This window comes from Lampetra fluviatilis, chromosome 21 (assembly GCF_964198595.1).
Source record: "Lampetra fluviatilis chromosome 21, kcLamFluv1.1, whole genome shotgun sequence".
NCBI lineage: Eukaryota > Metazoa > Chordata > Hyperoartia > Petromyzontiformes > Petromyzontidae > Lampetra > Lampetra fluviatilis.
The window spans coordinates 6,749,015-6,764,706 of record NC_136295.1 but is presented as its reverse complement, the minus strand read 5'-3'; the positions used below and the strand labels follow the sequence as shown (position 1 = coordinate 6,764,706).

The 15,692-nt window shown below is 46.3% G+C and overlaps 1 protein-coding gene across 3 annotated transcripts in view; it reads left to right on the top strand.

The window, feature by feature from the left end:
- The window catches only part of LOC144938176 (uncharacterized), a 47,580-nt gene that overhangs the window by 22,818 nt on the left and 9,070 nt on the right, over positions 1-15,692 (top strand). For 2 of the 3 annotated variants that reach the window (XM_078865956.1, XM_078865957.1), the window contains 7 exons: positions 1,241-1,630; positions 3,593-5,338; positions 9,650-9,768; positions 11,119-11,227; positions 11,638-12,507; positions 13,961-14,229; positions 15,102-15,210. In XM_078865956.1, the coding sequence (XP_078722082.1) occupies positions 1,241-1,630; positions 3,593-5,338; positions 9,650-9,768; positions 11,119-11,227; positions 11,638-12,507; positions 13,961-14,229; positions 15,102-15,210 (3,612 nt within the window). The remainder of the gene's footprint in view (positions 1-1,240; positions 1,631-3,592; positions 5,339-9,649; positions 9,769-11,118; positions 11,228-11,637; positions 12,508-13,960; positions 14,230-15,101; positions 15,211-15,692) is intronic. The other variant, XM_078865959.1, reaches the window with a different exon arrangement.

Here is a 15,692-nt window from a genome sequence, read left to right as displayed (position 1 = left end):
TTGCATTAACTGCAATATTTTTAAGACATTGCTAGAATTAAAACAATATATAAAGAAATATGACAAAGTGTAATTATGATTAACTGCATTACTTGTTTACATGTAAGATTTAATATCTAACTCTACTATAAATCTCCCATAGGAATTTGAAGCACAGGGCTTTGCGTTATAATGTTGTTTACTCATCTGAAATTCAGGAGAACATTATCATCACCAGTGTGGGCATCTAGTTTATTAAAGGATTTAACCTATTCGATACCAATTGTGCTCTAGGCATCACACGATGGACCAAGGTGTCCATTAAGAACATTCACGCTGCTGTTACTCCTTGGCCTGTGGAAGGAAATGTCACAGAACTACCACTGAGATCCCCCCTCACTTGACCTATTTATATCCACACTACAAAGAGGCACTGCACGTTGTTTCATGTCCTGCTACAGATAAATGTTGAAATGCTGATATTTTATTGTTATTCGAGATAGAATTTGACCTAATGAAGTGAAAACACGAATTTAATCATGGATTTTTATTGTGCATTCATAAGTGCTTTATTTGAGAACATCAACTCCCTACACTTGGTAACCTAGTGCCTGAAATCTGAATTCAAACCCAGAATCTCAGCAGTGCCAGTTCAGTGCTCTTACCCATAAGCTAGTTGACCATCTTGTGGTAATAACCCACATGGATCACCTGAAGTAACATGGTTGCCAAGTATATGAATGCATACAATTTACAATCAGAATATGCAACTTGTTGGAATCGGCCTCCTGATATGACGTCCTAACTAATCGGTGTTTGCTGCATTGTTATTACCACTGCACTTGGGGAGTTTCATCTGAAAAGGTAAGTCCTTGACTTTTAAGTCGCATGCCGTGTGTGGTTGGAATAGGGTGCTGTGGATCCTTTCCAGAGTTTGTTTGATCAGATATGCATTTTCTCATTTGGTATGGCATGCAGTGTGCCTGGCTTGGATTTTATTTGCATGCACTGTTTAATCAAGAGGTTTGTGTTTGTGTCTCTTAGGTGTGGCTGGTTGTTGATTAACTTCCCACCTTGCAGGGCCTGTGGTGTAAATGGCACTTGCATTGTGCCCCACTCTGAAACGATGTGCCATGCTCTGAAGCTACGTCCTAGCCTATCAAAACGCCGAGGTGTAAATCGGTGAATCCACATCAAGCCGTGTAACGGGTCCTCCGTTGTGCGCGCAACGTAAGCTAAGTTGCGCATATCATCCCGTCAGGTGGAGCAGGCGAGCGGCGTGCAGGTGAGCCTGCTGAAAGGGTGGGCCAGCGGCAGCCCTCCCCACCACGGCATTGATGACAAGGCCACGACAGCGCCTCCACCCGCAGAGCAGGAAGCTTGCGAGGATGGTGTTCAGCAGCAACAGCAGCAGCAGCATCATGGACAAACAGACTCGGAGTCTGAGCAGAAGAGCAAGACACAGCTGGAGAAGCAGGAGGCTGAGCTACAGGAGCAGGCCGGCAGGGTGATGGTGCAAGTGCAGGTGCAGCAAAAGGGGCAGAAGCAGCAGCAGCAGAGGAAACATCATCGCAAGCAGCAAAAGAAGCATCCCGGCATGGTGCTGGTGCAGCATATGAGCGTGGTGCCAGAGGAGGGGCAAGAAGACCAGGTATTCGTTCATTCACCGGTTTGTTTGTTGACTTAACAGTGTCTGTTCATATGGCTTAACAATTCTAGATTTGAAGCTTTCGTGACTGCAAGTCACGTAGGTAAAACATTGAAATTAATAAAAGTAAAATAAAATAAAAATCACGACGTTTCGGAGGCAACACAAGCTTCCGTCTTCAGGTGGAACCGTCACAGCCACGACAGCTGTATCAAGTAAATGAGAGATTGCAAGAGCTACCACTCCGTTATATATACGGAGTGGTAGCTCTTGCTCTTGCAATCTCTCATTTACTTGATACAGCTGTCGTGGCTGTGACGGTTCCACCTGAAGACGGAAGCTTGTGTTGCCTCCGAAACGTCGTGATTTTTATTTTTTATTTTATTTTACTTTTATTAATTTTTATGTTTTACCTATGTGACTTTACCGAAAAAACCTAAGAAAATATGGCTTAACAATGTATGGCTTTAAGAGAAATGGCATTTCAACTGAAACTTCATTCTTGAGAGACGTTTTCGAGTTCGGTCCAATCGAGCTGTCAGAAACTGCGTTGTCTTTTATAGTGAACTATGAGCAGCTTCGGCATGAATAAAGGAGATGCTCATAGAAATTAGGGCTAACTTCGGAAACGTCTCTCGATAACTAATTTTCTGTTGGAATGCGATTTTTTTTCATCGTGTTTTCCCTTCAAAAAGTGTTTGTTTTGTCTTCATATCGCTCAATAATATGAGAAACCAAGTGATTGAATTGAGCTGGAAGAAGAAAGTCGGGAAAAAAACCCCACTTCAATTACTTCTCATGTAGTTTTCTGCTTGACGAGTTATCAGAACATTCATTGAGAACAAATTTCATACGGAGAAACACGATCAGGCGCAACGACCCATTCACGTGATTGTGTTACACCCGGAATGCAATAAGCGCGCATTTCACAAGCTCGATACATTGTGGATTCCCTGTGCATCCTCTCATTTTCATGCCATTTGTGTTCATCTGAGGAGTTTACCAGTTTGACTAACGACCATTTAAAGGTAAGTTGTTGCATGAACATGAGAAAAAAGTATTATTTTCTTAAGTTAAGCTGCTTAACTCAACATTTAGTGTGCTGCTCTACCAACATTGCACCTCCTTTGAAATACACAAACCATTGAGCATGCTTTTAACGTGCAGAGCCTCCCACCCAGTGAGCCGATTCCAGAGTTTGCTTGTACTGAATCAATGTTGCTTAAATTATGCACTCCCAGAAACTTGGTGGGTGTGTCATAAATATATATTTTGTATCGTTTACCTGGAGAGACATATTGTGAAACAGATGTATTGTCTGCTTTACCTATTTCGTTACTTAGATTTTCCACGGCGATGCTAAATATTATTTTGTGATTCCAGTGTGAAGTTTTTTATTTGTTGCCACTGCCCAAATTCTGGCCCTTGTGTGAGTCGTGCTCTGCCTTGGGTCATTGAGGCACAGCCCTAAAATGAGCCTCTTGTAATTTTTACTGCACACTTTATGGCCACCGTCAAAGTACTAGGCTGTTAAATGTAAGCATATATAAAGTACATTTCATAAGTCAAGGCATAAATTTCATCACCGCACCACACAAACCTCCATACACTCCCACAGCCACTGACATATTACACGAGCTATCAGAATCAATTTATCCTGGAGAAATCCGATGAACTTTGAAGCTCTCTTTCACAGATATCCAGTAGTTTCACAAATGCCCAGTTGGTTAAGTGATAGCTGTAAAGCATTAGACACCGATTGACACTATCCAAATAAAAACATTAGCTCGTGCAATGTGGCAGTGTGTGTTTGTATAAAGAAAATATGGCAACAACTAGGACCCCTACAAATCTTTTTGCTTTGTAGTTTCATTCATGGCTTTGTGCGATAACTGTCACATACCTGTGCAACAAAGTTGTTGCACAAGGACATCGATTGTTGTCTAACTTACTCTCCCTCCGCAGGTCGTCCAGGAAGATGTGGACCGTCGCGGTGATGGCACAGAACTGCCTCCATCCGGAATTCTCTCCGAACTTCGGAAGATTTTGAACGATGGGGGAGACCACACATCGGACGGTGCGTGGAGCCGCAGCCTGGGTGAAGTCCTGCGAAGAGCCTTGCAAGAAATCAATTCCAGTGCAACCTCCGGGGAAGCTGGGACTAACAGAGCGGCAAATCTGGACTATTGTGCGCTCGGACCTCAGAAACCGGTAGCAGCAGAGGGGTGCAGCAATGCAGCCCAGAGTTGGAAGGGGCAGATTACAGAGCTCCTCAGGTTGTTGTCGATGTTGGAAAGCCGTACAATTCAGAAGTGCGGTGAACAGGAGAACCCTGACACCAAGTTGTTTAGGTCCCTGGAAGCCGAGCTCCACTCGTTGCAGGTTTTGCTCGACATAAAGCACACCGAGGTGGAGCTGCTGCAACAGCAGGTTCAAGCTTGGGGCGACCAGCAACACTCGGCCGAGGTGAAGCAAAAAATGAAAAAATCCACGTTCACGCACTTCCAGGTGTCTCTCGAAGACCTAAATGCCTCGGTCAGGGGCGAAGAAACTGCAGGTGGAAATGGCGCTCTCCTCAACGGTGATTCCTTCGCCCTTCAGAAGCAGGTGTTGCAAAAGCAAGACGAGATAGTGTCCTTGCAGGAAAAAATCCAGGAATTACAACCCTTAGGACGTCAAGTGAAGGAGATGGAAACAATCTTCCACGGCCTGAAACGCCAGCTCGTGCAAAAAGAGTCTGCGATCGTGTCACTGCAGTCGTTGGTCTGCGAGCTCAGGCTCGGGAGACGGGGACTTGAAGGAGGCTGCAGGGAGGAATCCGAACACGGCGCGCAAGACCCGTCTAACGTCGCGCACATGACTCTCGCCGCCGGTAAGGATCCAGAGCTCCAGTGTCTTCAGTCGTGCATTTCTGAGGTGGACCACCTGAAGGAGCGACTTAACTCCATGTCACGTGGTGCCGAGACCCTGCGGTCGCAGCTGAGCCAGAAGGAGGTGGAGGCTGAGAAATTTGAGCTGTGCGTCGCGGAGCTAGAGACGCTCAAACAGCAGCTGGATTACGTGGCGAGGGACTGCGATGGACTGAAAGATCGGCTTGCTGTGAAGAACGTTGAGATGCAGACGATGCTGATTCCACCCGTTCAAGAGGCAGCCGAGGGTCAGCCTGGCGAGGCCATACGAAGCTACCAATCCCTTTGCGCACAACTTGAATGGCAGAACACAGAAATCCGCTCTCTGCGCGCTCACATCGTTGAGCTGGAGGTGCTGAGGCACCAGTTCCATTCGCTCAGGGAAGACTACACGAGTCTCAAGTGGCAGCTCTCGCAGAAGGACGACGAGATCGACACGATGGAGTTCCGCATCCAGGAGCTGCAGTCGGTGTACAGCGGCTTCATGGACGAGAGCCACGAGCAAGCGGACAGCCTGGGCAGCGGCAAAACATCGCCCGCTTTTCCCCAACAAACAAGCGCGGCCGCTGACCGGGAACGCGCTCAGAATTTCGACACCACCACGACAGCTGCCACCGGTGCATCAAACCCAGAGTCGGAGTGTCCAGGAGCAGATGCCGCCCACTCTGCGATGTTGTCACAGACTGACGCCGCCGCCACCGCCGAGGCCTCGTGCCTGAATGCCGCCGCCACCGCAGCGGCATTCGGCGAAGACGGCAAAGGCGAGCAGCGTCGGGAGCACGGAGGCCGCACCGCCGTCCAGGTACTGCGGGACGCGTGTGCGGGTCCCCCGTTGTGGCAGCACGTGGCCAGGCAGAGGAGCAGGATGAGCGAGCTCACCCGGAGGCTGGATAGGCTGTGGGCTCCAGGCGAGGGGTTGGTGCGGATTATCCTGCCGGGGGGTGGAGGAGCGGCCCCAAGGGTAGAGGCGGCCGGCCCGGAGGGTGGCGGAGGCGGCGGCGGCGGCCAGTCGAGCAGCGTGGCGGCCTCGCATGTCCTCTGTAAAACGGTCACGATATACCTGTGAGCGGGGCTTAATCTCTGCTGCACCCGGCATGCCATGTCCAGTATACGTCTCGCTCTGGCCATTACTGCCAGTTGCATGCTACCCACTCCAGTCCACGAGTGACGTGGGAAATGTTCGGTGAGAAATTAAGCCCTGCCTGTGAGTGTTTTTAACAACCGGGCTTGGTGAGGGAGTCATGGGGAGGGGGGTGGTGTTTAAATGCCTGGCAGACGCTTGCATTTCTGGTGCAATGGACGTTTCTGTTACACTAACTGCTGTGGCTATATTTTATGTGCATATATATTAATGACAGCTTATTTTTAACTAATGCTTGTGCATGTCTTTCAATTTTAAGCAAATGGAAATTAAAGTGTAAATATTTGTATATATATGAAATAGCTATTGGGAATGTGGCAAAAAAATCTAACTCGCAAGTGCAATTAACAGGGGAATTTATGATTAATAATGTTGTCTTGGGAGGTAAGGACTTGGAGGACATATGTTTAATATATACACATCATATACACGTCACAATAAACTTTATTATGAATAACCCTCCTGCCCAATGGCTTCTTGCTTCGCCAAATCTGTGTCCTAACCCATAAGAATGACAGTGTGCTTGTGTGTCTTTCATATTGTTATTCCATGCCTTCATTTGGATATGGCCTTTTCTTCGACACAAAACTCTTAAAAAACTGTTGCAAATTTTAAACTCCAAAGCCAAACATTATTCATGCAAGAGCAGCCGATGATCTGGCCGTGTTTCCAAATGACTGCCAGAGCTTCAGGTTTGTTCCCAGCCATTCCTGCTAAATACGCTGACCATGATGAGCATCCTATTTGTGGTCGGTGTCTCGCAACGTGAACGACATCGATGAATTCCAATATTGCAGCATTGAAGAGTGTAACGTGTATTAATATGGGGGTGGGAGATGTTTGTCATACAGACATCTGTATGTATGTATGTTGAACTTAATTAACACCGTACATAGCCAACCGTGCTAATCCGAGGTGCGATCGATTGACATAACATGGCCCTATGTCAAAACCCAATTGGATGCATCGACCACAAATAGTCTGCATCAACAGCAGACCAAGCTTTCTCACCTGATGACGGACGCTTGTGTTGCGCCCGAAACGTCGTGATCTATTTTATTTTATACCTACGTGACTTTACCGAAAGAACCAAAGAGTACTTGCCATAAACATTTTGTCTGTGCTGTGCCCGACTAACTGATCGTAAAGTGTCCACGTGCACTGCAAACATATTAACGCATTTTCTTTGACTGTGACAATACATGTTGAAACGCAAACGGTCGCACATCTTTGTCATCATTGGCTTGGCTTCTTATGCGGCCTTTCAAGCGCATCCTTTTTGCCAACTTGGTCCGAATTAACGCCTGTCAACCCCTAGTGCGCACTGATTCGCTGTCTCAAGTCTTTGCGTGTGTGCATTGCATTCTTAAATTTCCTTATGAAGCGATTTAACCACTTGCACTGTCGCCTAAACTTTCTTCTTACTTTCTTTATAAAATCGCGTTGTATATCCGTGTAAATTACGTGTCCAGAATGATGAAGTTTGATATTAAACTTCTTGGCAGTCTTAATTCGTCAACACGTTATGTTATAAATGGTGTAATGTACGTCATGAAAACTAATAGTTTACGGATGACCTCTGAAATGATAAACTCTTTAATTCCCAAATAATTTGTGGACACTAAGTGGGAGGATAGCAGTTGGTTGTCATGTAACACAATTTACCATAGCAGCCTAAACTAATTTAGTATTCATTACACACAAGAGTATGTATTTGTGTTAATCTTCACATATGCTGTGCATTTAACACGATTGAATAAATAAGCACGAGCCAGTAACTTAACGATAAACGACAGATTGAAGCTGCGTTTTTGGAAAGCAAAATCGAGTTTTCAGCACAATCTCCAGGTCTACCACATGCAGTTGCCGCCAAGACCTGGAATGGAAGCTGGGGCCGGAACAAAACAAATAAAACCAAAATTGCAGGTCTTGTTTTCAGCGCCACTAAACCTCCCAGGTGCATGAGCATGCAAGACATGTCTGCCCTGTCTGTAGCCTACACTATTTCTTGCTAAATGTCAACGTTAAAACTCGATTGCATCGATAAATCTGTTCTCTGCGTGCAATGACCCATGAGGCACGGTACGTGAACACGTGGCTTTTATTCGCATCCTTATTATGGGTGTAACAGTGAGTTCATTCAGCGACAAATATAGATTTTTGGGCTCACAATACGTGCGTCGAATCGTACGTGTAAGGCTAAACGTTTCTCTTTTCCACATCCTTCCAGCCACTAGAGGCTATTCACAGTATAAAAACAAACAAATATATAGATTTTTAAAAAATCAATTCAAGGCGGTGTGGGGTACGGACCCGTTGCGTCTCTCATGTTTACAAATGAAATTTAATAATTGTATCTGACATGGAATTTCATTATTGCCAGTGAGTATAGAAATGCACAGTTATCATATAGGACTGCATCAAGACACTACCCTGTAAAAGGTCCTCTTTCCATTAACCTCTCCAAATTCAGTTTCCCAACTCCAAAGTAATTGTTTTTTCAGGACACCCCACTTTGAAAAGGCCACTTTCAGATTTCATGTGTGAAGTTGGCCTAAAGCAGCCAACAGGTAAGTTTCTAGATAAAATCTTCTTGCCCGTGTTCCTTGAATGATTGCTCATATCCAGGTGTAGTCCATTTGGTTATCGACTAGTGGCAGGGAATCCTCTTGAGTCGTGAGCCAAACGCGTTCCGTAACTTTTATTTATACGGCCCATAACCACATGAAGCCTAGCAGTTCAAAACAGTCCACTGATGACATCGGTCTGTGACTGAAAGCATCGTAGCTACACCAGTGGGGTATTGGAGGGAAATATTTTGACCTGCCAATACCATCTCCAATTTTAGCGCCCTCGGTCAGTTCTGTCACTGCAAAGGCCGAGGTGCGTATTTATTGTGTGGGCCACCAAAGGTATTTAAAAGTCATAATTTGGCCCTCTGCAAGAAAACTGTTACCCAACCTTGCTATAGACCTTTAAACCGACCAGCACCTCCCATATCCAAAACCTGCTGCTTATGTAAATAATGCCAGGAAAGCACATTCTGATAGGCGGTGGTTTTGTTTGGCAAGTTTCCGTCACATGGTCACCCAGGTACCCGAACCCAGCACCATAAGCGAAGCTCGTGAACTAGCAGGGTCATGCGTGGCGGGTGACGTCAGTGACATTGTTTTTTTAGGGCAGAGGTGACCTCAAAGGTAAGAATTGTGTTAATGTTGGTATGTCTGCATATTGCTTCTAGCTGTGACTTATTTGCATAGTCATCGAAATCCGCAGAAGCCTTAAGTTGAAAAAGCATGTTTTGTGTAATGTAAGCACTACAAATACTGCCCATGCTTTTTTTTGGATAAATGTGCAGGGTTAATTTTTAATGAGTTTTTTTTACATATTTTACCCTAATTTTCCCATTTCATGCAAACGATCGATCAGCTTCCAAAACTTAAGTCGACACTTTCTATGATTTTCACTGTGCCCTGTGGTGGTAGCATTCGGCTGCACCGTGATGGATGTCGCAAATAATGGAGGGGCAAGCTGGTGACCTATAAAGGTATTTCAACCTGACAGTGTAAACCTCAAAATAGCTTGCCATATCCTCGTAATATTTCGTATGTAATGATTCCTTCTGCCCCTCCCCCCTCACAGTTTGGTAACTGAGCACGATTCAGGGGGTCGCAGATCAATTCAAGAAAATGTTTTCAACAAAATGGGTGAATTTTTAGTGCCTCCTCGTGGCCGCACTGGTCATGCAAACCCATTACAACATCCAAGTCGTTCATAATTGATTCTCACACGCATGATTCCATGCCTGTGTCATAAGCGCAATTATTATAAATCAGTCCATCCTTGTATATCTCATTAAAAGTTAACATTGTCAGTGTCCGCGAGTTGTTAAACTCGCTCAAGAGCGAGAACACTGCAATTCCGTTAGCAACCGCCACGTGTGCCTCTGTGTCCCCCGTGTTCGAATGGCAGTGCAGCGCCCAGGCAGACAAAGACGATGCGAAGCGATGGGACATGCCCAGCAGCCAAGCAGCACTGCAGGTTGCAGTGGATGCCCAGAGGGCTTCCCTGGAGGAGGTGCACGCACTCCGGTAAGAGCATGGCCTCAAGAGCGTACAATGAATGAGTTTGGGTAGTGGGGAGAGGCTTGAGCTCAGTACGAGCCAAGGGCTGGGGTTGATCTGAAATGCATGGCGCCAGCTCTTCATAAGACAGTTCTCTGCAGTGAGTACCATATCTTGAAAAACAACAGTGCTATGCCTCAATCAAATTGACGCTGAACCGCTTGAACATTCCGAAATTCGGCGGTAAACGGGACCCACCACGCAACTTGCAGATATTTCAAAACGGGTCGGGGTGAACAAGTGGTACTGGAAGGCGGTGGTTGGATGGCTCAGAGGCTCCAATGCAGAACTGACACCGCTGAGAACCTGAATTAAAATCCAGGCAGCTGGGTTCTCAAGTGTAGGGAGTTAATGGTCTTAGGCCGGTCACCAATGACGGCACAAAAAAACGTCACGTTAAATTTGGTTCTGCACTTTAATTTGGCTAAATGTTGGGTTGAAAGTCACCTAATTTTTTTAGTTTTCCAGGTAAGGCCCACGGAGCTATATGGCTCTTTTTCAGAAGTGACCTGGCCACAAATGATAGCTCAAAGAAGTGGCTTATGTGTACATTTTTAGTTGGCAAATACTCTAAAAGCATGTTGATTCTAAATGTGGAGGGAACAAAAACAGAGGACCCGGAGAAAAATCTGCGCGACCACAGGCAGAACATGCAAACTCCAAATATACAAGCGTCATGGTCGGAATTGAACCCACGACCTTCGGCATACCAAGTCAGGTAGTTAACATTTCGCCACAGCAGCGCTCCAATTCATGTTGAAGCACAACACTCTCATGCAGAGCGAGTGGGAAAAGTGCTGCCTCCTACTGCTTGGACCACACGTCGTTTGAAATAATCTTGAGCATCGCTCCCGAACATGAAAATATCTACTGCTGTGTTAGAATCGAATGGGTACTGTCTCATGACATGATGCCGATAGCACAATTGGGATTAAATTGGGGAAACATTACGAAAAAGAGTGGCAAAAACAGGCGTGGTGGAAGGCCTTTAGGCAGGGAAGGAACATCAGTCTGTGAAATATTTCGTTGGGTTGAACAGATGGTGCAGAGAGCTAACAGAGGAGCCGATTGTTTGACAGGTGGCTCTGGTTATCAGCAGGGTTCTTAGATGGTATTGTGAGTGGGAATTAAGCCTTGTTCAAGCAGGGGGCTTAAGCCTAATGTGATTTTCCTAGAACTTGGATGTTCACTGCATGCCTGTCTGTGATGCAGCACGATACTGGCGAACCAATCAACTGGTGCCATCCCAGTTCTTTGTTTATCATAACTGACACGTCACGCCACCTTTTGAATTGTCCATTTGTTTGTGTGAAACAGGCTGGCCCTGGCGATGAAGGAAGAGGAGCTGGAGGCCTTGAGAGTTTTCATGTCCACACCGCAAGGAGCAGTGGAGCTGGCGGGAGAGAGCGGATCGCACAGCGAGGAGGTACGTGTGGGATCTCCCATTCCCATGTATCTTTGTGTTATTTGTACACGCATGTAATCTTATTATTATAAATATTGAGAAGGGATATATTTTACGTTTATTGATTGGTGCATTGTTAAACGTAAACTGGTGAGTCTGGAAGCTCTGTCTATGAGCTACGTTTATATTCCCTTATCCGAAAGCTTCAGTCACAATGTGGTGAACGTTACAGAACATTCAGTACTGCCACAGTCATTTGCATCGGCCACCGTGATTCCCCTTCTCTCCGGGTCTTCATAAATCCTCTCTACATATCATTTACGGTCTTCCCCATCATTATTTTTTCTGTTCATATAAGCTCCTTTACTCTTGTATGCATTGGTATGAACTATATTAATATTCGTGTGTTTCTGTTGCATGCGCTACAACAGGATGCAGCTGAACCTTCACATGCGGACTCCGACGGAAGGCAACAAACGCAATTATCCAAGGTCGCTAAGGACAAAGCCGCTGCGACAATGTTCAAAAATCTGCCATCGCAGCAGTTGCTTTTGGCTGCTCTTGAGGGACCGATGCCCGAGCCTGACACAGACACCACAGGTGATACTGTGTGCACAAAGGCTGCCCTAAGTGTTGCAGATTCTGAACATCCCATCCAAGGCCAGCATCTGCACTTGGAATCTGTACCCCCGCAAAAGGATCTGGCAAGAGGCTGGCAGAAATCTGGACCTTGTCGTGGCAGCTCCCCCTCCCAGGGAACTATCCCTGGGGAGACGAGGAAGCTTTCCAGAAAAGAGACAATGAACAAACAAAAGCCCGCAGGCAGGTCCGCGAACGTTAAGAAGGAGCCCGCCTCCCAGACGAAGCCTTCGAGCAGGGCGGCACGAGCCACGCCACCAATGGCACTGCCATGCGGAACGTGCACGCAGCTTGAAGCGGAGAGGGACGGCCTCGTGGAGGGTTTGAGGATGGAGAGAGAGGCCTGTCAGCACCTTCGGCAGCGGCTGCAGGTTCTGCAGCAGGAACGGTCGCGCCCGGCTATCGGCGGTGACGCGGATGTGGCTGGGAGTGTCCCCTCGCGGGGCGACCGCTCTACGGGCCGAGGAGATTTGGACGTCGAGCAGAGGACGGGGTCCCCCTGCGAGCTGGTGGAAGGAGCCACGCCATGTGGCACGGACTGTGGAGATCAATCGGAGCACGTGGAGACTCGGCGGGAAGAGCCATATGGGCCGAGCCTGCCTGTGATTGAAGGTTCTGCTTCTGGAGTTGAGACAGAGATGCAAGCAAGCACTTGTGTCAAGGTGAGACATACCTATGGGATATGTTCAGGGTTATCTATATGACATTGCGTTTGTGTGTCTGTATGTGTGTGTGTCCAAAGGCAGTGGTAGTTTTGCGGTTAGCGCGCTGCGCTATGAACCCAGTGACTTGAGTTTGATTCCCGCTCATTGCCAACACCAGTGACGATTGTAATCGATTATAATTGTCTGAACCGGTCCTGGACCTCCCCTAGGTCGACTCAGCCTCAAATAAGTACCTCATGTGGTGTGTAAACATCGCCACTCGGGAGTCAAAGGCGGTCGGGCGTGGTGTTGGCCACCCACCCTCTCGTTTACCGTGCCGGCCTTCATAGGTACTCGCTTAACAGCTCTTGCCCCAACAGCCTGTTAAGGCCATACAGGTAATATTTGTCTTGCGTGTCCAAAATCCACTTTGATGAACTGGGAGAGATGTGCGAAAGGTAATGTGTAAGGTATTGCTTGTCAATGGCATGGATATTTGTTTTTTTTCTGGTAAGATGTCTGCTTACAAATAATAATTATAATATCTGAATGAAACCTGAATGTTAAAGAATATAAATGTAATCACGAAAAATTGTATCATAGTTTGGTTACAGATTTATCTGAATAAAAACGGTACATAAATACATTTTAGGGATAACAAAACGTAAATCAATCGATTAAAATGAATAATGCTTACAATGTGATGTATTGCAAGTGTAAAAATAATTTACTTTAAATGGATGCACATTATATAGAGAGAGTTGTATTAATATTACATTGAGCCTAATAGAATAATGAGTGTTTAACACATAGGCTTTCGAGACCAATATTATGTATAGATATATAACATCAATATTTAACAAATGAGATTGGAAATATGGGGCAACAAAATCATGATGCTAAATCATATCAGTTTATTAAATAACTAGGGGCAGAGGGTGTCCTCAATAATTCCATACTTAGTACGAACAATATTGGAATAATCTTGATTTGAAGCTTTCGTGACTGCAGGAATCCATACTCTTTGGTTCTTTCGGTAAAGTCACGTAGGTATAAAATAAAATAAAATAAATCAGGACGTTTCGGGCGCAACACACCTGATGGCGGACGCTTGTGTTGCGCCCGAAACGTCGTGATTTATTTAATTTTATACCTACGTGACTTTACCGAAAGAACCAAAGAGGATAGTATTGGAATACTATATAAACTAGCTACGGTGGTGCCATGGTTAGCGTCCTGCACTAAGAACCCGACGACCTGAGTTAATTCCCTGGCCACTGCTAAAATTACCGAAGATTAGTGATGAGTATTATCCGAACAGATCGTAGGCCCCCCATTCACCACCATGCGCTGACCAGTGTGGTGAAGTATGATCAAACAGCTCCCATGACCGACACAGCAGTGGATTCACAAAGGGCCGTCAGGAATAATTAAGTACCGAACAAATTCTCTCCCTCTGTCTCTCTCTTAGGCTGCAGAGAAACTTTCCCTCCTGAGTGGCTCCCGGACAGAGGATGGGACGGCTGACACGGAGATGACCAATGGGAACAGGGACATAGCCGGGCCTAGCGAGGGCTCTGGCTTGGTCGCATGTGACGGTGGCAGCAGCAGTCGCACAGCTGGCCTCTCCTCCGACAGCACCGATCTCTCGAGACGCCACGGTCTGCTGCAGTGTGCATGCAGACGACTGCAGCTGGTGTCAACGACCACAAGAGATCTGCTGGCCCAGATCAGCATCAGGTATGTTGAGCTGTTTTGCTGCTTCTCTCGCAAACCAGTTAACATGCGTAGTGGTCACCATTTAAACTCAGAGCATTGGGGTTACCCATTTGAATCCAATCCATGGTTTCTAATGGTCGGCTGCGTCAAAATATGCGGCTCTAATTTGCGTGTATTGTTAATAATTTTCTCCAATTACAAACGAGGCTTTGGCTTATTTAGCTTCCAAGGTTAAATGTTCCATTGATGCTGCCTTAGGTTTGAAGATTACACACTGGTTTCAATTGTCATTTGCACAACTTCCAATTACTTTCTGTGGTTCAATGGCCCATATTCTGGCAAAGGAGGTTTCTTTCGATCCTACTTTGGCAACAAGCAAATGTTAAAGGAGATCAATTTTGGCAATTATAAATAAGTAACAAGAGCCTTTGGTATCTATATCAATGCTTTTCATTCACACGTGTACAGCCCTCTTTGCCAATCAAGACTCGATGAGGGCCCCTCATGCAGTTAAGGTCGTGGGGGTTATATGACCACACCTCACCATGCTGTTCGGTATGGGTTGGAAGGTGGGGATTGCAGATGAGGATGCAAAAATGCTTTATCACAACAATGGATTTTGCTGCACTCCCTTCTGCTGCGCGCCAGCGCTCGACATCCGCCTACAGAAACCTATTTGTGCATGTTTTTGTCGCCCATCAAATCACGATCCAGGTTAAACCCAGCTTCGGTTCCGAAATATGATGAGATGTATGTTGAATTTCTTTCGCGCCGTACGTAGCTAACCGTGCTAATCGGAGGTGCCGGATGAGGTGCATTCTTGGCGATTTGTCATCGGCCACATTCACACAACACCATGTAACTCTGCCCTCTGTGCTCTTGCCGTGCCCCAGGGTTATCTCTGTGGTTGACTTGACTCGGGATGAGGAGCTGGCGCAGCTCTTGCGACGTTTGAAGGAGCTCGACGCTGAGATCGCCCACTCGGAGGCCGATCTGACATGGGTAACGGCCGCCCCCCCTTCGTTCCCCCTCCACACCGAGTGACTTTTGCCGTCTCATCCCGATTTGTGGGAGAAACCTCGGAAGTCGTTTATGGAGTGTTAATGAATATTTCGCATGTACTGATAACGACTCAGATTTGCTGATGACCAGTGGCATAGCTATGGAGCAAGCAGGCATTGAAACTTCACTGGGGCCTACGGGCTGGAGGGAACCCAGGAGGTACGCATGCGCAAGCCTTAGACCATGCTTAACCAGCGCCTTGAGTGCCTTGCAGAAAAGTGCTTTATAAATGTTATTTGTTCTTAGTAATATAATATGACATTCTTATTTATCTATCCGGGAAAGCATTATTGAGTCGCAATACATTTTCAGGCGGTACTGTTTTTGCAGTTCATTTTTAGATAATGTTTTTTTTTGGGGAGAGCACAGGAGTACGCAGAGAAGACTCGCACATACGAAGGCATAACACTCACAAGATCTGC